General features: G+C 47.0%; 1 protein-coding gene across 1 annotated transcript in view; it reads right to left on the bottom strand.

Moving 5' to 3' along the window:
- UBR4 (ubiquitin protein ligase E3 component n-recognin 4) overlaps window positions 1-22,913 on the bottom strand; it is a 128,791-nt gene that overhangs the window by 25,811 nt on the left and 80,067 nt on the right. The window contains exons 67-89 of the mRNA XM_007459317.1: window positions 22,467-22,694; window positions 21,632-21,710; window positions 20,910-21,155; window positions 19,418-19,586; window positions 18,749-18,893; window positions 18,093-18,178; window positions 17,300-17,387; window positions 16,848-17,041; window positions 15,014-15,253; window positions 14,461-14,599; window positions 13,608-13,733; window positions 13,365-13,493; window positions 12,242-12,585; window positions 10,477-10,567; window positions 10,053-10,137; window positions 9,748-9,875; window positions 6,518-6,647; window positions 6,237-6,394; window positions 5,393-5,502; window positions 4,545-4,686; window positions 3,760-3,841; window positions 2,575-2,748; window positions 443-564 (exon numbers count right to left, since the gene is read on the bottom strand). Of these exons, the coding sequence (XP_007459379.1) occupies window positions 443-564; window positions 2,575-2,748; window positions 3,760-3,841; window positions 4,545-4,686; window positions 5,393-5,502; window positions 6,237-6,394; window positions 6,518-6,647; window positions 9,748-9,875; window positions 10,053-10,137; window positions 10,477-10,567; window positions 12,242-12,585; window positions 13,365-13,493; window positions 13,608-13,733; window positions 14,461-14,599; window positions 15,014-15,253; window positions 16,848-17,041; window positions 17,300-17,387; window positions 18,093-18,178; window positions 18,749-18,893; window positions 19,418-19,586; window positions 20,910-21,155; window positions 21,632-21,710; window positions 22,467-22,694 (3,435 nt within the window). The remainder of the gene's footprint in view (window positions 1-442; window positions 565-2,574; window positions 2,749-3,759; window positions 3,842-4,544; window positions 4,687-5,392; window positions 5,503-6,236; window positions 6,395-6,517; window positions 6,648-9,747; window positions 9,876-10,052; window positions 10,138-10,476; window positions 10,568-12,241; window positions 12,586-13,364; window positions 13,494-13,607; window positions 13,734-14,460; window positions 14,600-15,013; window positions 15,254-16,847; window positions 17,042-17,299; window positions 17,388-18,092; window positions 18,179-18,748; window positions 18,894-19,417; window positions 19,587-20,909; window positions 21,156-21,631; window positions 21,711-22,466; window positions 22,695-22,913) is intronic.

Genomic DNA, 22,913 nt, shown 5'->3' with positions numbered 1-22,913 from the left:
GATCATACCACGCTTCTATATAGTTCGGGCTATGGAAACAAATACACCGGCATCCAAGCGTGCACAAAACATGGGCAGGGAAAGAAGGAAGAGGGTGAAAATTTCCTTAGGCCCTAGCTCAGCGTTGCTTCTTTCACAGCATACTGGATTAATACCAGGATTTGGGCAGTGGGAGGTTAAACCTAGCTCAAAAAGAAAGATTGATTTTGACTTTGAATCTAGGAAATGAGACCAAGGAAGGTCTTTAGATTTCCCACCATGTGGAACGGGAATATTATGAGGTTGCTTCTGTTTTACATGCAGTGCTTCCTAAAACACTGCCTGAACAGGCCACCGTTGGTAAGATTACCCATGACTATAATGAATCACCAAGAGGCTTCATGGAGAAATGGCTCATGCTGACACCCCGAGAGCCACGGGAAGCACCACTGCTTATGCTTACAGGATAGATGATGCTGCAGAGCCTCTCAAAGATGAAGACAGGAGTCCGGTAGTCATCCAGATTGTAGCGCTTGGCTGTCTCAATGCACACGGCCATGAAAGCCTTGGTTTCCGATTCTGTACCTACCAGAAATCAGTGTGGCCAAGTCAGTTATGAAAGAGCTTCACACACGGAAACTAAGATGAGACTTTAAATGAAGTTCCGTCACTGACAGATTCTTTCTGCCTAGCAAGTCTTTCCATGTCCTGTGTGGCAATATCAGTATTTCAACTGGACTACCTGAAGCTGACTGATTCCTATACTCAGACCACATTCCATTTGAAAGCCTTAATACCCAAGTCAACACAAAGCATCACAGTTAGTTGTGTAACACATCTTGCTCCCTCTGGGAATTATAACCTTGCATCCTCTTGCCCAAAATAGGTACCCAAAAATGTCAAATAATGATCCTAACTGCATTCCAGTCAAATCAAAAGGAAGTTATAGTTTTCAGTTTCATTCTAAAAGGTTAAGTAGATTGCCCTCTATAAATGAAAGAGATAAACTTCAAGTCATATATGCAAGTGCTGTAATAACGCTCTTGAAAAGGGTCCAGTTGCCAAGGTCACAAACCAGCTCAGCAAGACAGCTGAAAATGGCACCAGAAGGACCTCCATGTCTGGCAATACAGCAGACTATGTCCCCTGACCTACTTTCCACTCCGCCACTTAAAAACAATTTAAAATATTAAATAAAAAGGTATCAGTGAACTGCCACACTAGCAAAGAAAGCCACAGCCCCAAAATTAAGAAAAACTGGGAACCCACGGAGGTTAGCAAAGCACCAAGGCGAATTTTTGCCATGAGCTTTCATTTCAATAACCTGCCAGGATCTGAGAGCTGGATACAAAGCCACAAATCTGCCAAGGTGGAGAACCTGGCAGGAACCACCCCGCTATACACATACATGTAAATCTGGTACCCCAAAAGAGCTACATCCTTGGTATAAGGGTCAACTAAAAATAACTCTCCCTTTCCCCAAGCAAATCAATGAAAGGACATTGTCTTCCCTCAAAATGCGGCACTGAGTAGAAGGGGAAAAAAATCTCCTCCAAGAACTCATAACAAGCTGTTCCTCACAGGGGTTTGTGGCTCAAACTATCTAGGAGGTCTGAAAAATCTAAGGTCAGAACTTTGTTGAAGGCGGCCCTGGGATGGCTGTACCCTGAGATGCCTCACAGAAGCGGTTACAAATCTTCCCTGGAAAAACCCACCTTTGACTCGGGTCCTGAAGAATTTCCACAGATAAACCCTCAAAACACGAGCTCACAGTCAAAGCAATCACAAAATGCAAAAAGATTTAAGGCACCATAAGCAAGAGCCAGAAAAACAAACAACAGAATTAGATCAATAAATACTTCAAATTTTAGAATCATCAGACACAGAAATAAGTTTGCTATGCTGAAACATTATAAAAGGAGGAGGAAATGTCAGTAAAAAACTAGAGACTATAAAGTCTACACAGAACTGCAAGAATTCAATGGGTAGATTAAAAAGATAACAGAATGAAGAAAAAATTAATGAACTGAATGACACGGTACAGGATGGAAGACATTATCCAAAATCAGCATAAAGATACAATGAGATGGACACTATGAAAGAGAGAGGAAGACACAGGGATGACAGAGTGAGAGTGGAGCTCCACAAGGACAAGGAGAAAGAAGAGAGCAGAGGCAACTGAAGAGATGATGGCTGAGAATCTTCCAGAACCAGTGAAAGACACCAACATGAGAACTTTTGACCTCTTCCCACACTATGAGCTCAATATAAAAAGTCCAAACTGGGAACTCCCTGGCGGTCCAGTGGTTAGGACTCTGCGCTTCCACTGCGGGGGGCACGGGTTCGATCCCTGGTTGGGGAACTAAGATCCCACAAGCTACGCGGCGCAGCCAGTATAAAATAAGTCCCAAATGACTGAGGCCAGCTCTGGAATTTTACAACCCCAAGAACCAATAGTCTCAAGAGAAATTTCTTCTCCTTCTTTCCTTGAATGTGAGATGTTTGTTGGCCCTGCTCTGGCTCTGAGGAAGTTGGGGAAATCAGAGCCAGAAGGGACATGGGAATCTCGGGCTGCAGGCTGCTGGGTGGTGCTACCTGTGGTCATGTCCTCCAGCATCTCCAGCAGCATGTCCTGGGTCTCGTCAATCAGCTTAGTCCTCTGCACCACCAGCTTCCGCAAGCACAGGTATCCATTCAGCACAGTACCCACCAAGCGACTTTTAAAGTGCCTTTTGATGGATTCCACCTCCACGAAGGAGGAAAGAAGGCCTGTGGGGACAGGAAAAAGTTGCTACAAGAGTTCTGAATGAGAATTAAGCAGAGAAGGCTTAATTCATCCTCAAAAGATGACAAGCAACTCAAAAGCAGGGAAACGCTATCTTTTGCTTGGCATGGGGCATGCTCAATGATGTGAACTGGTCAATAGCCAACAGATGGTCAAAGACATAAAGCCATCCCTGAGGAGAGGGCTTCCCTGGTGGCGCAGTGGTTGAGAGTCTGCCTGCCAATGCAGGGGACGCAGGTTCGTGCCCCGGTCTGGGAAGATCCCACGTGCCGCAGAGCGGCTAGGCCCGTGAGCCATGGCCGCTGAGCCTGCGCGTCCGGAGCCTGTGCTCCGCAACGGGAGAGGCTACGACAGTGAGAGGCCTACGTACCGCAAAAATAAATAAATAAATAAATCAAAATAAATACCCCCTAAAATCACAATTTATAAGGTTGCACTCATAAATTTAATGGCTGAGGAGAATACCTCATTCCCCTCACCTTAATCCCAGCCCTGCCTGAGGGAGAATTTGGAGGATCTACGGAGGTTATAGGGAAGGAGAAAGGAGTTTTCAGAGAGGGAAGGAGGAAGGAAGGGCTCCCTCAAGCCATACAAAGAGGAGATTCTTCCTGGCTTGAGGAAACAGAATTCTATAGGCTTTGGGAGCCCCAGGCTTCCAAGTAGAGACATGGTAAAAGGTCAGGACTCCAAAGAAGAATAATCAGTTGACCATGGAGATAAGAATATGGACAGCTGTACAAAGGGTTCCCAGGCCCTAGAGTGGCAAGGGGGCAGCAGAGAAGTGGGCTTGGATGGTGGACGTGTCCCAAAAAAAAAAAAAAAAAAAAAAAAAAAAGACGTAAAGCCATCCCTGAGGAGAAAAATGAAGACCTTAAAAGTGCAGTGTGGTCAACATGAGAGAGAAGAGAGTCAACCACAGCATCCAAGGAACTAAGGGTCAGTCCCCAAACTATACCCAGGGTGCCCTAAAGGAAGGGCTGGGAGGCTCTCTCTACCTGTGAGACTTTTGAGGGCATAGCCCTGCTGTAGATCAGTGCTCAGGGTGGCCTCCTCCAGGGCCAACAAGCGGGCTATTTCCTAAACAGGACAATAAGCACAGTTAGTGTGACAGCACTGCCAATGACACTGGTCCACCCCACCACTGGTCCAGGAACTGGCAGCACCAACTTTTTATTCTAATGCTCTCTCAAGCTGAGAGAGCATTTGCAGAACTTTGCAGAGCTCCTTTCCAAGAAGCCAAGGACAGTTGCAATGACGTTAAGGGACTGCTTAAAAATGGAGAACAGTCAAGGTGACCCCAACAGACTGCATAACCTCATGATGAACACAATGAAGTCACAGAAGTACCACACGCAAATCTCAGAAATACTGCAGGTTCAGTTCCAGACCACTGCAATAAAGCGATTACTGCAATAAAGCGAGTCACACAAATTTGTTTGTTTTTTCCCATGAATGTAAAACTCATGTCCACACTCAACTGTAATCTAGTAAGTGTGCAATAGCTTATGTCGAAGAAAACAATGTCTATACCTTAATTAAAAAATAATGTTGTTGGAAAAACGGCGCTGATAGTCTTACTTGATGCAGCGTTGCCACAAACCTTCAATTTATCAAAAACCCGCAGTCGCCTGCGAAGTGCAATAAGGCAAGGTATGCCTGCATTTTCAACAAATGTTTCTTCTTGGTATAAAAGAACACCACAAAGTTCACACAGAGAAAGAGGACAACGAAAGCAGAGCTAGGGAAAGGGGCTCTGCTGGGCTGGGTGAGACGGAGGTACCTTGGTGATGAGGTTGCCCACGTAGGGCAGGACTCCTCGAGCTGCCAGGTAGACTTTCCAGTGAGCTGAAGTGATGAGCTTCTGGTAGAGCGCCAGGTACTCGGCGGCACACTCCCCGGCTACGCTCAACTCGTCCAGGTAACTGCCATGGAGAGACAGGCACTGAGAGAGAACTCAAATAGCTGCAACAGTCCTAACAGCTCCTCTTTGCTTCTTCCATCTTTCATGCCTCTGCTGTCCTTCACTCCCTCTTCCATGGAAGGAAGGGGGTGGGGCGAGAAAACCCCGAACTCCCCACACTTGGGGAAAGCTCAAGAGCACACGACAGGGAATGCAGTGCAACAAACTATACACGTTTGGAACAATAAAGCACCAAAATATGAATGGCGGTTACTGGGGCAGCACGAGTATGGCTGTGATTGAGTCACTCACAAGGTAAGTTTACCAGAGTTTAGTGGCCAATAATGTGGGCTTTGGAATTAGACTGCCTGGATTCAAATCTTGCCTTCTAGTAGACAAGTTAATTAACCACTTTAGGCCCAGAAAAGGATTAAATGAGATAGCGCATGCCAAGCATTTACAAGCTCATAAGATCTCAAAATACACTAGCTGCTGAAATTCTGCTGCTCTATCACCACCACCACCGCTACCACCACTACAACTGCACCTTCACTACGATTCCGCTTTTTAGAACTTTTCTGTTTCTGTGATCTTCTTCTACAAGGAACGAGACCGTTACAGAGCACAGGTGCGCCTCCAGTCACCCTGATCTATGGATTCCCCTGGGAAAGCGGGAAGGGCTCGAGACGAAGTCCAACCACCCTGCCCATCCCACTCTCAAACGGTACCTGGTGAGGAGGTCGAGGACCTGCTGCTTGCGGCTGGGAATGGTGGCCAGAGCTTCCACGATGGTACAGGCTGCCTGCCGTGCAGCCTGCGTCGCGGGAGTAAAGAGCACCTGTGGGGTATGGACAGAAACCCCGGCTCAACTAACAGCCTCTCATCAGGCCCCGCAGGGCACAGTCAACTGCCACCCATCCAGAGGAAGTCCTGAGTACCTCTCTAGGAAAGGTTAAAGGTAAAAATCACCAGCTAACACAAGATCAGACTGCTGCAGGCTGGTAAAGAGGCTGCCTAAGAGCCACCTTCTTCGTGGAGATTTTCTCTATCAACTACTTTGGAGAATGTACCCAAGAATACTGAAGTAGGAAAAAAGACAAGCAGGAATTTTCCTTAGCAAAGACATCTATAATTCTATTTGGCGGACAGCTACACGGTGAACACTTAACATTTAATGTAAACCAGTTATTTATGTTATGAACCAATGGACAAATGAATTCTCTAAAATATAATTACTTTAATCTTTAAGAACATTAGCTGGAAAGAGGAAAAGGACAGCAGAAGATATGAAAGGTGGAAGGAGAAAGGGGAGTACAGGCACTGAGGCTCAGGTCCGTTCAGTGGTCAGGGAGGAGACCAGAGATCACAAGCTTGATGAGAAGGCGGGAAGAGTTCTGTTTCGGCCAGTCCACCACGCTGGCGGCGGCAACCGAGAACCTCTACCTATGTGAAAGGAAGCAATAATGACAAAGAGGAGAAAGCAGAGCAGACAAGTGGGGAGGAGCAGAAACACCCTGCTCGGGATCTGAGGCCAGCGCAGCAGGGTGAGGGGCCCAGGGGACGCTCACTCACCTGCCGCAGCCAGTTGTTGTGGCCCAGCTTGAGATCCAAGGGGGAAGCCCTCTTCCCCCGACGACTCAGGAACTGCTTCCACCGCCACACGTACTTCTCAGTCAAATAGAGATGGCGGAGCTCTGATTTGCTGGGGGACTTCCCGTTGCCATCGATCCCTGGCAGACAAAGGGGTGCAGGGAGAGGTAAGGAGAAGAAAGGGACAGAAAGGGGGGGATTGTGGGGCTGCTGGGATGGGGTAGGAATGACCGATTTCTCAAGTCCTGAAGAGACAGACACACCTCTGATAGGAAGACACTTCTTCCAGGCTTCATAGGATGCCTTGGGGTCTCTCTTGAGCCAGAGCTGAGCCTGGGCATGGATCTCATTGCAGTATGGCTTAACTGTGGTAAGGGCCTCGACAGGAACATCCTGCAGGAGGAAAGCGGACAAGGTGAGAGAGCTTGAGGGCACATCTGAGCCACAGCTGCAATACAATAGCACTGGCACCCCAAGGGGACATATGTAAAGGCAAGAATGTTGAAGGATCAACATTCATATCTTTTATGCCCCCTATGTGTTCCTTTAAAGCATTCTGATCTAATTTAGCAGTAGCAACTCCATGCTGAGCTTAGGGTCACTGATTTTGACTGTGCAGGATAAGGTGTAACTGGCTTCCTGCAGACAGTCTTATAGCCACATATACTAATTCCTATCCCAAGGCTGATTTGTAGTTTCCCAAACATAAATCTTCAAGGGGTCACTAAGCAGCCTCCAGAATTTAAAGAGCCATAACTAATCCCAAGGAGCCTACACAGCAGAGTCCCAGGACTCTGGGTTCTCAAACTTTTTGGCCTCAGGATCCCATTACTCTTAAAAATCACTGACTCCAAAGAGTTCTTGTGTGTGTAGCTCTCTCCATCAATATGTACCTATTAAAAATTAAGGTTCAGCAATTCTTAAAATATTTATTAACTCATTTAAAAGTAAGAATAAATCCATTACCTGGCAACCTAAATAATATTTTTTATGTTTTCCAAAACAAAAATCATCTAGAGAAAGGAGTTGCACTGCTTTCTATTTTTGAAACTGTTTAAAGACTGCCTTAATAAGACAGCTGGATTCTCATACCTGCTTCTGGGTTCAAACTGTTGTGATGCGTTGTTTCAGCTGAAGTACTACGCACACAGACATTTAGTCGGGAAAGAATATTTTAATAGGTTTTTCAATTAACTGTGGATTTTTTGATACTAAACCAAAATTTAACAAATTATAGGTTCTTAAAGACTGGCTAGAATGTGGAATCTGAAACCAATCAATAAATGTTTCGCATTCCATTCCACTAAAATTCATCGTTTACTCTCACATGATTCGGTAACATGTACTGGTCGTTTGGAAAATACTGGTTCACCAAGTTACGTCAATTCCTCTTTAAGTGACAAGCTCACTTTATTCACTTTATAAGAAAATGTCTACCAAACACCTGATTCTGAACAACCACAATTTGCCCATCAGCCCTCCTTTCAAGCACAAACAGGGTTCCATGAAAAAAGCAACTGGTTCCGCTTGCAGCGCAGTCACACAAGTGCTTCTCCCCAGGACAACCGCTGCGCTGCAGCGTGCCAGGGCACATCGTCTTGCTGAATATTAAAAAGATTAGCTGGGCTTCCCTGGTGGTGCAGTGGTTAAGAATCCGCCTGACAATGCAGGGGACACGGGTTCGAGCCCTGGTCCGGGAAGATCCCACATGCCGCGGAGCAACGAAGCCCGGGCACCAAAACTATTGAGCCTGCACTCTAGAGCCCGCGAGCCACAACTACCAAAGCCCACGTGACTAGAGCCTGTGCTCTGCAACGAAGAGTAGCCCCCACTCGCCACAACCAGAGAAAGCCTGCACGCAGCAACGAAGACCCAACGCAGCCATAAATAAATAAATTAAATAAATAAAATTTTTTAAATCATTAAAAAAAAAAGATTAGCACTCAGGAGCCAAGATTTACTAAAATTAACCTGCGATGCTTCATCAAGGACACTCTAGAGGGAAAGTGCACGGCAGGGAAGAGCACGGCTCTGAGTGGAGCTGGGCCCACAGCCTCTTCGTGCTAAGGCTCCAGTGGCCTCACCATCACTGACTTGGCACCATCAGCACAAATGCCACGGAACAGTGAAGAGGGCAAATCGCGTCTTAGGGTAATTATGAAAGCAATGTTGACCTCACAGATTCCCTGGGAGTCTTGGGAACACCCAGGGATCTATGAGCCAAACTTTGAGAACTGCTGCTCTCTTTAGGCTAAAACTAAGCAAAATGTGAGGCTTCAGTGCTCTGAGAGTAAGAACCCTGTGGAAATCTTTTACCTCACACTGTGGGAAAAATGACAGTTACGTGGGGATGAGGTTCCTCTTTTCAATCAAGAACCAATTTTTATTTGCTGAGACTTAGCTCTGAGGCGAAGTAAACCTTCATCAAAGGGAAGGAAGGGGGGGTCTTTTCTGAGGACTGTCCGGGCAGACCAGGGAAGGGAAACAGAGTAAACTGTTCATTGCCCAGCTTCCTCCCTACTGCTTACCACTCAGATTCCTACAATGAAGACTTCGTTTCCCACCAAGGGATTCCATCAGGATGGAGCAGGAAGGAGAATGGTCCAAGGACTACAAAGATGGATAAGAGGCACTGACGGCCTCAGGCACGGCCGAGGAAAAGAATTACGGCCCGACTGGTGTAAGCAAGTTCATCTGTGGCCAGGCCATTTTAGGATTAAAAACTTGGCTTTATTCATTCACTTAACAATGATCTGCTGAGTGGCTATTATAATGCTAGATACCACGCTATGCACTGGACATAAAAACATCTTAGTAAGACAATCCCTGGATTCGAGGAGCTCATAGCCAGCCTAGCAGAGAACTGGTTAATTGAAGGAGCAGCTGACAAAATGAAGGCGAGCATTCCAGGCAGATGAGACACCATACAGCCACAAGTAACAGTTATTAAGGATTAACATGGGCCAGACACTGCTCTGAGCACTTGATCTGCATTAAGCCATTTATTCTTCCCAACACTTCAGATGGAAACTGTATTCCCATTTTATAGATGGGGTAACCAAGCAACCTAAGTTAAATAACGTGCCCAAGTCACAGTGCTAGTGAATGGAAGAGCTGGGATTTGAAATCAAGAGGTCTGCCTCAGAGCCCAGGACTTCCACCACCGCGCAAAACTGCATGTACAAAGGCACAGGGGTAGGAAAGAACACTGTGTCCTCTGGGAGCTGCGAGTCATCTGACGGGACCGGATAAAGAGGCAGTCCTCCACGGCTAACCACTTTGTTCTATGTGTTTGTATTTCTGTGTTTGTTTTTCTCTTGAGTTCCCACTGAGAAACGTTCCTTCTCAAAAACCCCAACCCATCTCTGCTGAACTACCGCAAAGGAAGCATTGGTACCGCCCAGGGAGAGCGAGTTCAGGTGAGCAGAGGCCTTTAGAGGCAGGTCAGGTGCTGGCCGGGGCCTGCACCCCGCCCTCCCTCTTGGCCCCATACCTTGTTCTTCTTGCTGGTGGGAGCAGGTGGTTTAATCAGCTTCTGCAAGATCCGCAGGCACATGAGGGTAATGTTCTCAACAACCACGGGAGTCTTAATGTTCACGGCCATGAGGAAAAGGCTGAGTGCTGGGCAGACGAAGGAAAGGCAGTCACACGTGATCACAGAACACAACACGCCTGCCGTGGCAAGGCTGCCCAAGCACAGCTTCCCCTGCCCTCTCCCGCCCTGCGCCTAGGACTGCACCCTGAAGCCTCCTCTCCTTTCTCTGGCAAGCTGCTAACCAGACGTCCCCCCAAACTCACCACAGCGTAAGCGGAGCTCCCAGCAGCTGTCCTCCTTCGAGATAGAGTCTGTCAGCAACAGCATTTCATACTGAAGGCTACTTGCCTAGAAGGCCAACAGGAAGAGACATGAGTAGAGGAGGGTCTGCAGGGTCAATCCCAGGACTAGGGCTCACATCCATGCTCAGATCCAGGGACTCAGCATTAGAACGTCTGGTCACAGGTGGACCATCAGAGAGACAGTGGAGAGATGGAGACCCTCCACAGGGCCAACCACTCATTTCTCTTCTCTCTGAGGTTGACTCTGACCTGGGAAAATCTTTGTGGGACATGAGCTCTGCAAATGTGCCGCTCCCTCCCTCCCTCTCGTCTCTGCAAATGAAACTGGCGGGGAGGAAGCCGAGGGAATGAAGGCAGAGAGTGAGGAGATGGCCAGCCTGCTCACCAGATCAGGATTGGCCCAATGGCCCTTCAGGGCTGTGGAGACTTTGCCAATAATCAGGTCGTTCACTTGCTGGGTGGCCTCTGGATTGTCCCTAGGGAAGCAGAGAAAGGAGTCCTGTTATTCACCATTGGCTGTGTCCCTCCTTTGCACTTCAAGGAGCCCAGAGAAAAGGAAATCAATGTCTAGGGCTACCCAGCCTTCCCAGGGGCAAGAAGACACACTAGCCCCACAAAACCCTGCTGTGTAATAAAATGGGCACGCCCCAGCCGCCTTTCCTGGGAGGAGACGCCGACTGAGAACAGAGAAGCACTGACACACGGGGGATTTTCTCCCCAGCCCACATCCCAGGCTGCACAGCCCCGAGACACTGCCTGATGTGTCAGTCTCCAGAATCTAGGTGTCCACTCTCAGCCTTGGCCACAACTCTTTCCTCATCTTCGCCACCTGCCCTCACTTCATTTCCCACAAGGCATCCACATTTCCCATCTATGTCCCTTTGTAATAATGTCTATTTTAATAATAAAAAAAACCCACGAATTTTGTCACATCCCTTTCTTGCTTCCCAACGTGTCCTGAATAAAATCCAAGTCCTTATAATGGCCTACAAGACCCTACAGGATCAGGGCCCCGGCGATCTCTCACTAAATCCCCTCCCTTTGCTCCCCCACTGGTATCCTTCACTCCATGCACGACGGCTCCCCCGCCCCTCACGCCCCGGGCACACCCCTGCCTCTCCTCCTGACACTTTCTATTTCCTCTGTGTGCAGCCTGTGCCTTCAGTATCTGCATGACTTGCCCCCTCACCTCACACAGGGCTCTGCTCAAGTATCACCCCTCAGAGGTCGTCCTTGACCACTTTATCCTCCGCAGCAACCCCACCCGCAATCAGAGTTGCCATCCCAGCTGTACCACTCTTCACATCTAATCTCCTGACGCTGTACCATGTAATTACCTGTTTACCGCCCTTCTCCCCTCTAGAACGTAAGCTACATGAGTGCGGGGACTTTGTTTCATCTACCACTGTATCCTCAGAGTTTAGAACGGTGCCTAGCATTCAGCAGATGCTCAATAAATATTTATTAGATGAGTGAATAAATAATACAGCAAGTAATACTTACCAACCAGCTAACATGTTCCAGAACTTATGCAACATACTCAGTAAATAATCCAAATCCAGCTGTGGGTACTGTATGGGCACAGACTAAGTACTCCAGAAATATGAGTTACTACTTGCATGAATTATGTTAGCCTATCCTCACGACAAGCCTTTATGATATTTGCCACTGTCAGTATTTCTCAGATGAGGAAACCTTAGGCTCAGAGAAGTTAAGAAATGTGCCCAAGGCACATAGTACAAAATATCTGATACTGGGTCTTTCTGATCCAGATCCAAGCTCTTAATCCCTAGGTTCCACTGCTCCAACTGCCTTCTTCTGTGTGAGTCTTGAGTCCAAGTGCCCCGCTGCACCCTTCTCCTCCCTCACCAAAACTCAGAAACTGCTTCCTCAGGAAACCCCACTGGTACCAACCAAGTACAAGCCAAACATACTATCTACACGGAAACCTGGGCTTCAAATGCCCCCCGAGTTTGTTCAGCTACACCCAGGACCTCTTCCCATTCTTTTCCCTATTATAAGCTAGCGAAGCTGTTTGGCAGGGAGAAGCACGGTTCCGTGCACCCTCTGGTGCTCCCAGCACCGCTGCCGCCCCCACCAAAGCACGAGCAGGCATGACCGGCCCCCGTCACCACGGCGCAAGCTCTGACCGGGTCAGGAGGCACATGAGCTGGCGGACCTCCTCCCGCATGGCCGCAGAGCCTCTGCGAAGGTTATAATCAAAGAGCTCCCGGATGAGGCCCTGGGAGACGAGGATGTGCCTCAGGGCGGGGTTGGTGGCCAGGGCCCGGAGCAGGGTGATACAGTGCTCTGTGACGGCCGAGGCGCAGCCGTAGCACTTGGTGGAGGATGTGTGGCCACAGCCCAGGACGGACAAGGCGCGGTACTGGCTGGCAGTGAAGGTGGGCTGCACGGAGGTCCGAGATGATTTGGTGGCTGCTTCCCTCTGCTGCAGGTCGTATTCCAGCAACTCTTTGCGTGAAGCAAAAACTTTCTAAGAAAAAAAAAAAAGACAAAGGAGTAAGCAATCAGCAATTAAAATAAAGAAAAAGAGGAAGTTAACTAGAAATCAGCTTTGGTTTGAAAAAACACTTTACATGCATTATCTAAGTTAGCCCTCTTGATAGCCTTACCAGTTAGATACTTTATCCCCATTTTATAGAGGAGGAAACAAGCTTAGAGGGGTTGGCTTGACCAAAGTAAGTGGCAGAGTTAGAACTCAGCCTCTGATCACAGGCCCACACCCTTAACTCCCACGTAACACTGTCTCATAAAGAACAAAGTCAGGAATGTAGGCACGTGTAGCAAAGGTGGTACACCAGCAACTTAAGGGACAAGGACCCTGGCTCCTCTTATCTGCGGCTAGCCTTCCCTCCCATGGGGGTGGGGTCTGTAACATGCCATCCACCGTATGGCCCACCCTGGCTGACTGGAGTTGGTGTGCCGTACCCTTCAAGCCTGCAAACACATCTATCAGAAAAAACAGGAACAAAACCTTGGCACCCTATTTTTCTAAAACCAGTTAACCCCTCTACTAAAAGATGGGCTGTGAATGGTCAAGAAAAACACATCTATAATAATCTCCGTTATTCTGTTTTCTGGAATGAACTCAGCTCTCTACCGAGCACCCAAAACCGCTGTGGGTGAGAAGCTACGCGGCTGGGCAAGGGCACCCCCGGAGCTGAGCTGCTGGGGGAGAGCAAAGAACTGCTTTGAAAACGACATCGATAACACACGACAAAGCACAGTGTCCAGCTGCTCCCATTTCTCTACCTGGATGATTTTGGAGAGTTCATCGAAAGAGTTCTTGCAGTCTCCACAGTACTCCTGCGCCAACTGCAGGATGTACCGGTTCACACTGGCTGAGGTGGAACTGATGCCCCCAGCCGTCCCCGAGTCATCCTGCAACCAAGAGGGAAGCTGTCAGCCTTCCACCATGAGATGGCCTCACCCAGGGGCTAGTCTTCTGCTTCTGATCCAGAACCCTCTCCAAATGTCCCTCCAGCTTTGGACTACCTGTGGCTTTTCAGGAGCTGCCTCGTTCACTTTGCAGAGCAGGTTCTCCAGCTGTGGCCGATGTCCCATCAGCTGGTGATACACTCGATCAGCTTTGTCCAGAAGTGTGTTGATGTTGGAAACAGCCTAGACAGGAAGAGACAGGGGCGTGCGTGAAGGCTCGTCAGCATGAAGATTTTCCCTGAGTGATCGGTCAGGGACCTCTAGGTCAGGTACTGTGTTTCATACCTTATTTCTATTCTTCACAATTATCCTGTGGGGAGGTTATGTTATTTTTAATAATACACAACGTGTACGATATACGTATAAATAAACAATGCTGAGAGCAGTGACTTATGCCAGGTCACACAGTATTAAAAAGCACAGGTGGAAATGGAACTTTCAACCTTCCGACTCCAAAGCCAGGTGTTCTTTTGCTTTGCCAGGCTGCTGCTGCTAGTGACTATCCTGACAGTTCCCCCCTCTTCCCTGTCCTCCCATATCCAGTCCCACCACATCAGGCTGGCAGAGAACTAGCCCCTGGACAAGCCAACAATGAGGGAAGGCCAGCAGCTGCAATTTGAAGCAGCCTATGGAACAAATGCAGGGCAAGTCACCCAACCTCTATCTGCCTTTCCAAATCTTGTCATTTGTCCCTTGAGATATTCTAGTTTCATTAACATGTCTCCAAAATCCTACACAAACCATGTGTTCCAATATATCTGTCTTATTTGTTGCCACTCAAAAGCCGAGCCCTGAAAACAGTGCTGAGTTGAGAAAACTTCAGCTAGAAGGAAAAGCACACTCCCCACATCAGCTCAGTCCACAGCTCAGATCAAAGCCCTGCCCGAGTCTCGGACGGATGCGGCCTTACCTTCTTCCGGTCTTCTTCATTCTCAATGGGATCCACTGCACAGCAAGGCTTGGCATAGAGCATGAAGTCGAAGCGAGCATATTTACAGAAGCCACAGGCATTGCACAGGAAGGGGTCCTTTTCATCATAGTTGATGGATCTGAAAAACCATAGTGATTGGGTCAAGGGGCAGCAGAGGATTGGTAGGGAGAGGAGATGGACCGTGCCACATCTATACACTGCAAACTATTGCAGGGACTCTCGGAGGGGCAGCAGCAAATAGGCGAGGATGACTTAAGCAACCAGGTAACAAGAAAGGGAGAACCAGAACCAAACCTAGGGACCCCAGCACCACCCACCACTGGATGGTCTCGTGAATTCACAAGCACGCGCACGCCCACACACACCCCACTCTTCCCCTTCCCTCCCCTTTTCCATCCTTGAACTCTGCACTCTACATACCCATAATCCTGTAGTTATTATGAGGGCACCACACAATGAAATTGAGCACAAGGAGACTCTTACAGAAAAATACAAGGAATGTGCCTGGCCTGGGTGACAACCACTCACTTACCTGCATTTGTGACACTGGTAGACATTCTCTCCACAGTTGCCGCAGACCCCTGGGTTGGCAGGGACTGAGGCACTACAGCGTGGGCACTGCAGGGTCTCCGTGGAGGCCTGATAGTTTTCATAAAAGTCTGCAAACTCAATCATCAGGTTGGAAGCTACTATTGGCAAAGGCAGGTCGATCTTCACCTCTGTCTGCCCGGGGGTCAGCTGAACCTTCTTGGCTTTGTGCCAGCGAGCCGGCCTAGGAGAGACAGTGTCAGACAGAGGGGAAGATGGCCTAAGAGCCTCTCACAAGACCCTCAGCAGTGACAGTCTGATGAGACGAAGAAAAGACTGTCCCTACCTATTCTTCTAAGGCAATTAAGTCTAAGGAAAGGAAATCTGGCAAATAAAAGCAACTTAATTTTTAAAATGTTTCCTCTATTCTTTCTCTCCTAAAAAAAAGGGAGGGGGGAGAACATACAGGTGCTTTAAGACATTATATATGATAATTTTTGATACTCCAGAAAAACAAGGGAATGCACATCAAGGGAAGCTATTACTCCCAAAGTATGCCACGCTGAAGCCTGTAATCCCAAGAGGTACCATGATGATGACTGCCATGAGTTCCTATCAAGACAACTACCTTAGAAGGATAAAACTCAGGTTGCTTTAGAGAGGCAGAGGGACATACCAGGATCCAGACCAAGTGCCAAGTAGAGTCAGAAAGAGTAAAGGCATGGGATAATTTAGAAGTAATTATATTAATACGATTAGAGCTAATATTTACTGAGTACTTACTATGTGTCAGGCTCTGTTCTCAGCACTTCACATATACCAACACATTTAACCCTTAAAATAACACCCTTAAAGTGGACTTCTCTCCATTTTACAGTTAAGGAAACTGAGGCTACGTAAATTCTACAAGGGATGTGAACCCACAGTCTCCCAGAGTCTGAGGTCTTTACCAGCAGCTACGCTGACTCTACACAACAGAAAATCAAATCCACCTTCTCCAGAGGGAACCGGGTCATCCCAATGAGCAGCTTCCACTTGCAGATCATCAATGTTAACTATGCTTTCCAAACGACGAAGAGAAAACTTCCCTTAAGCAGAGCTCCTGTGGCCATTTGTTCATGTGGTACATGCTAGCTTCATGCTACCTTTAGAGTAATACCAATACTTCCATTCTATGCACAGAGCAGCACTCCTTGTAGGTCTAAACATTCAAGTAGCAACTACTTATATTCTCTGCCCAACATAAATGCCTGAGTCTTCAACAACAAGTGGTCTGTCTCTGTAAAAGTTGACACTATACAACCCATGCTAGTGTCTTCTTTGGCCCATATACAACATGCCTTGAGATTCAGATGTTGGGACAGATAATCTAGAAAGATCCAACATCAGCATATGTAGAGGGAATGCACCATGCAGGAATGGAAGGACTTCAAACTAGAGAACCTCCCTGAGAAATACTGCCTGCTCTGTGAACAAGAGAACAGTGTCTTAATCCAAGAAACAACTACTTCCCATATAGAATCGTCTATCTGAAAACAGAACCGCTCTGGTTAACATGGGCATGAGAAGCCTAGAGTCCCCCTCACTCAGCTTCCCTTCAGGCTGTTGAAGATCTTAGACCCTGAGGGCTCCATGGGACATAATTTCAAAATAGTTTTCGTCAGCATCCTTAAGAACTGGTGTTTCACCTGTGTCCCTCAGCCATGACCTAAGGAGGCAAGAGGACATACTAGGCCTCTAGGAATGTGCTGCTTTACCTGATTCCAGCAATCAAAGGCAACAACTGGTATTGAGCCTCATAAGCCTGCTGCCCCTCCCCAAGTCTGAAAAGTCCGTACTTGTTTTTCAGCTCCACGATGGCCTGCACAGTTCGGTTGTTGTAGTAGAGGTTGATAGTCCGCACCATCTTGGTCCGTTTCAGGTCCCCAATTTTCACCGTCACTTTGCTGATGGTGTGGCTGCCAATGAGCTTCACAACCTGCTGGGTGGTGGTGTACCTTGTGTCCACTTTAATGGAAGACAGCTTGATATACTAAATGCAAAAGTAAACACAAAACACTGTGTTAGTTCAAGGCTAACAGCTCATCCTGTCCTCTTCAAAACTCATCAGTGTAACCCACTCTTCATCCATGGATGAAGTTTCTATTTAAGGTAGCAGGGCAGGTAAGGATTAATACCACTGCAACCAACCACTGGGAGAGGGATGCCTATGCAGTAATAATCAACCTCTAAAAACAAACCCACTGGCCCTGTAAGCCTCGGGACTGTCCATGTTAAAGATGTCACTTACACAAAATGGCACTTCTGGATTATTACACACCAGGCAGGGATCACTCTCCAGGTAATAGCCATCAAACTCCACTAGGCCAGACAAGGTGCTAAGGAAGAAAGCAGTCTTAGCATAAGGAGATTTTCATTCTAGAAAGCATGGAGCTTCACAAAGAAGCCATGAGAAAACCATGGCTCAATATTCCCCAAGGCAAGCTCCACTCTAGTGAGAACACAAGGAAATGTGAGAAATCCCAACAGAGTTAAGTCACAGGAAGGGAATTTCAACTGAGTGACCTTAGACGTTCCCTACTTCTGAGCTGTTCTGAGGTCACAGGAATCCTAAATGTTACATTAATATTTGACTCAAAGAAGAGTCACACATTTACTAAAAATCACTGAATTGTAACGTGTAAATTCTGTTGTATGTAAATTATACCTCAATAAAGTTTGGAGGAAAAAACGAACAGTCACTAATAAACCAGGGAAATAATAAACTGACAGTTTAACCAACACTGTCTTCCAAAGTTTTTTTTTTTTTTTTTTAATGCAGCCATTTCTGTAAACTTGCCTCATGTGATTTACACTTAGACCCTTGAAAACTAGAGACCTTCTTAAATCATTGCTTACCAAACCCTAATTCAGCAATTACATTTTGAGCACCTTCTATGCACAAGGCCCCAAGTACAAGGGAGGGATTCAAAGACCAACTAGACAGGAGCATATTGATTCATAAATAAGAGCCAATCAATGTGGAAATAGCAACTGGACTGTTGACCGAGCTTCAAATAGGAAGAAAGCAGAACAAAACTCACTTGTAAATGTTGGAGTTGGGATGGTTGGTAAGAATGTGGTTCTGAGTACGAAGAATCTCCACAGCCTTCTGTGAATATTCTTTCAACTGAAAACAGAAGTCAATACAGGACCAGAATTAAAGCCCAAGGGAAAGACTTTTTTCCTCTGCTTTCTAGCTGATACTGCCCTAGAAGTAGCAGCCCTCATTCAGAATCAAACAAAGCTGAGCCTAACTCCTAGTCATTTAAAGGATTCTATCTTCTTTAGTAGTTTCCACGATCTTAGTGACAGCCCCTCTTTCTATACTTTGTGGAGGAAGAGAAATTTTATTATTGTGGAGAAGCCATGAAATGGATATCTAATTGCAAAAACACGTTGGATATGTGATCAGGACTGCCAGGAAACCCAGAGGAGCACTTTCTTTCCCAAGCAACTTTAATGAGTTGCATTTTCTTCCCCACTTTATCTACTTCTATTGGCTAAGCCAAATTCAGACTACACTTACTTGCTGGTGTATATTATCTAGGTGACATACAATACTGGGAGTGCTTAACGTATATTTAAAAGAGATTTCATATATGTACTCCCATGTGGGTTGATCATAAAGTTCTTAACTCAAGATAAAAAAGGTTAAAATGTGGCAAGTTAGCCTCTCCAACCGTCAATCATCTGTTACCTTCTTCTCTGTTTGTGGGGTTTTCAAGGAGAAATATCCTAGTAGGTCCACAAATTGGGCAGCCTTACGACCGTAGGCTGGGAGTTCTGGCCATATAGACCACATCAGATCTAGCAGGAGCTCCTGTTGAGATCTGCTAGAGTTTCTGTAGATAAATGACAGTTCATATTATAAGCAGCAGAAAACCCTGAGGTTCCTTTATTTATCAACAAGGCCCAGGTACCATTTTGGGGAGGTATCTATTTCCCCACAACTATGGGTTAAGTTTGAATGGCTCTACTGTTCTTTTGACAATCAATCTTAACAGATGTAGCATGATCCTTTCCTGTCTTCAGGAGGTGATTTATTCCCATCATCTGACATCTCTCAATGGCAGAAACTGAGCTTTGTTACCCTAAAGAGTCAAGCCTGGTCATTTTACAAACTTGTAAACATAGCCTTCTTAGTGGAAAACAGATCATCTCTTGCTTCTGACATCAGTTTAATAGCCAAAAAGCAGATAACTCAATGAAGAAATCTGTAATAGTCAAGAGGATTCAGATTGGTGTAAATACTTATAGTATGGACGACCTTGAGTATGGAACATAGAGCCAAGACAGAACTGTTGATACATCACCCACTCTGGTCCCAGACCCACACAGTCTGCTAAAACTAAGCCCCGGACCCTACCTGTAGATATGCAGAGTCAGGCAGTGGGCCTGCCAGCGCACCGAGGAAGAATTGGACTCTAAGAGGAAGCAACGCAGGAACTGGACCAAGGTCTCCTTATCTGCAAATTTGTTCAGCTGGTTCACCAGAGCTGTGCACAGCTGATCCTCCTGGCTTCCTGAGCTCTCACCTGCAAGATCAAAGCAGGACTGAAGGGCTGAAAAGTAGGAAGAAGTGGTCTAGGGTCCTACAGCCAGTGCTCAGGTGGAAAGAGAGGGAATTCTGTCCATGTTTTAAAGTTTCACCAAAATGGTTATGATTTGAAAACAACTTTCAGGGGCTTCCCTGGTGGCGCAGTGGTTGGGAGTCCGCCTGCCGATGGACACGGGTTCGTGCCCCAGTCCAGGAGGATCCCGTGTGCTGCGGAGCGGCTGGGCCCGTGAACCATGGCTGCTGGGCCTGCACGTCTGGAGCCTGTGCTCCGCAACGGGAGAGGCCACAACAGTGAGAGGCCCGCGTACCACAGGGGAAAAAAAAAAAACAAAAAAAAAACTTTCAGTTGGTTACTGGGGGACAAGAAGTCAGCCCCAGATATAATAATCCTACCAAAAAAAGTACCTCTACAAGCCTGGCACTGACAAAGATAGTCACACTGGAGAAGGAATTTCCTTTCAAAAGTTTGCTACCTACAGCAGTCAACATTACCACAGACTGGCACAGAGGGATCTGAATAGTTCATTGAGGAATGTGAACCTCAACTGCTCTCCACCAATCACCTGTCTCAGGCCTCCAAGGACCATGAAAATCAGGAACGCAGAAAAACGCTTTTGCCTTTTTGATGGCAAGGAATCAGCTAAAGCTCACTACAGTGTCCATTTGCAGAGCATTTACCAGTTTACAAGGCACATTTATAAGCACAGTTTCATTTAACACCGACAATCTCTCCATGAAGCAAGTGTTATTATTTCATATTAAAAGAAACTTGGGCCTAGTAAAAATGTTTGGTGCACTTTGACCTTTCCCGTTACAGACACTAGGTATGGAAGTCACACTCTTTAAGGTGTTACCTTCAACATAACTGAAAATGACACTAGAGGGCACTTGGGTTTTAGGTCTCTGTAAATTAGGATGAAAAACCTTTCAGAAGAAAAGAATGACAAACATGGTTACCAAGGGGGGAAGGGGGGAATGCAATGAACTGGGAGATTGGGACTGACATGTATATACTATATGTATAAAACAGATAACTAATGAGAACCTACTGTATAGCACAGGGAACTCTACTCAATGCTCAATGGTGAACTAAGTGGGAAGGAAACCTAAAAAAAGAGGGGATATATGTATACGTATGACTGATTCACTTTGCAATACAGCAAGAAACTAACACAACGTTGTAAAGCAACTATATGCCAATAAAAATTAATAAATAAAAAAAAGAACAGAATGAACGACGTGCTCTCAGAGAGATTAGAACACATCACCCTGGTCACTGAGACAAGAAGGTGACCCTTACCCTCTTTCTCCTTTTCCTTTTCTTCTTTCTTACTCTTCTTTGTGGATGACTTTGACTGTGTTGTGGCTTGTCCAGAACCAGTGGCCACAGGGGCTGAGGAGGAGGAAGCACTGGAGGGCCCTGCCGAGGCCGCCAGTGCAGCGAGGACTTTGCTGCCGCACAGAGCACAGGAGAGCAGCTGCAGCAGCACCGGAGACACCCCCTCATCCACCAGGAAGCTGACTTGGAGGAGGAAGTATAGGACAGCTGCAGGCAGAGGAGACAGGGGCTCAGCTCTTGACACAACTGCAAGACTCACACACAAGAACGGGAGCACCTGCTCCAGAGGCCAGGGCTGCCCTACTCCCACCACCTCCTTTGTCCGGGTTCTCTGCTGGAAGTTCCCAGAAGAATTTACACCCTCTATGGAAATATCTGACACGTACTACAACAACTACACAGAGGCTGGCTCCCAGCCCCCACTCCTGTGAAGAAGATGATTCTCCTTAGTTGACCACAACAATATGCTTGTTGTGGTCCCACCGCACCCCACATTTTGTCTATGGACGCTTAGCAATCTTGTAAGTTTTTACTTGTCTTCTTTGCTGGGCAGAGCTCTGTCTATCTTGCTCAAGGCTCTATCTCTAGAACCCAGTTTAACGCTTGGCATATAGTGGGCTTCGATGAACAGTTCTTGAAGGAATGAATGAGTAACAGCAACCAAAAGGAGAAGCACTGCTTACAGTCATCTTTGATGCAGAATTTCTGCCAGTTGATGGTTCGCTGGGCAGCAATCTCTGCACAGGCTTTCAGGTGCTCCATCTGAAATGGAAACCAATCACCAGAAACGACCCACACCTGCTGTCTTGAGGGGTCATCACCTCAGCTTTGGACTACAAACCCTTGCCCTCTGTGCAAGGTTGATCGATGCCCTGGTGAACCTGGGACCAAGGCCCAACCACTGAGCCTCCTACATTCAACATCCCACCACACAAAGCCATTTTGTTTTCAGGGATTCTTCAGACCACTCAATAATGCAGCAGGAAACGTAGGTCATGACATAAGACACTACAATCCAGTTTTTTTTTTTCTTGCTAAAAGCATAATAGTAAGAACACTGGATTAGGAGTCTTTAACACTGAAGATGTTCTTCCTAGATGTTCCTATGCAATATATTCAATTTACTCCCCAAAGTCAAACAACTGATCTTAGGCGATAATACATCATTTCTTTAGTATTCAGGGACAAAAATGAGAGGTGCACAAATCCCGGGTTGATCCTGTCCACGACATGAGCAAATGACACTGGTAAAAAGCCCAAGCCACCCCTCCTCACAACAGAGGAACCACTGCCAGGTGGGCGCGGGACCAGGGAGGGGCAATCACAGACCCTGAAGCCAACTGCATGTGGTATAGCACCCAGTTGGGTATCATGGATCTACCCTGCTTGCAACCCTGGCCATGATGTTCTCAAAATACTGAAAAGCCCTGTGTGTGCTGCTCCATCCTATTACCTACTTAGCTGAGCCTCGTCCACAGCCTCCCCTGCCCTACCACACCACCCCAACACCGGCCGTACCAGGCTGATGAGCGTGTCATACTGCAGGGCGGAGCCAGAGCTGGCTGTAACCACACTTGCCCGGAGGAAGATCCCCTGCTCCTCCAGCAGCTTCTTGATCCCGCGCACATGGGAGTCGAGGGTGTGCAAATCCCGGAGCTGGCGGTATTTCTCCTTTGACCCACAGATGAAGAGCAGAAGTTTGCGGACTTGCCGGCGCACAAATGGCGTTTGCTGGATCATCAGGTACTTGAGGGGAGAAACGACACAAAGAGTCAATGACTCTGGAACTGTATCTGTACCAGCCACAGTGCCTTGGGCTTTCATGAGCTGTTACTAAAAACTGGTAACACAAACCAAGCTACTTCCTTGCAGTCACGCTAGCCCCTGGTGAACTTCAGTATTCCTTACAAGGACCAGCAGAAAGAAAGGCACAGGATGAAAAACGTCAAAAAGGGAAAAGGAGCA

The sequence above is a fragment of the Lipotes vexillifer genome, unplaced genomic scaffold (genome assembly GCF_000442215.2).
Source record: "Lipotes vexillifer unplaced genomic scaffold, Lipotes_vexillifer_v1.1 scaffold496, whole genome shotgun sequence".
NCBI lineage: Eukaryota > Metazoa > Chordata > Mammalia > Artiodactyla > Lipotidae > Lipotes > Lipotes vexillifer.
Note: the sequence above shows the minus strand (reverse complement) of the source record. Positions and strands in the feature narration are given on the sequence as shown.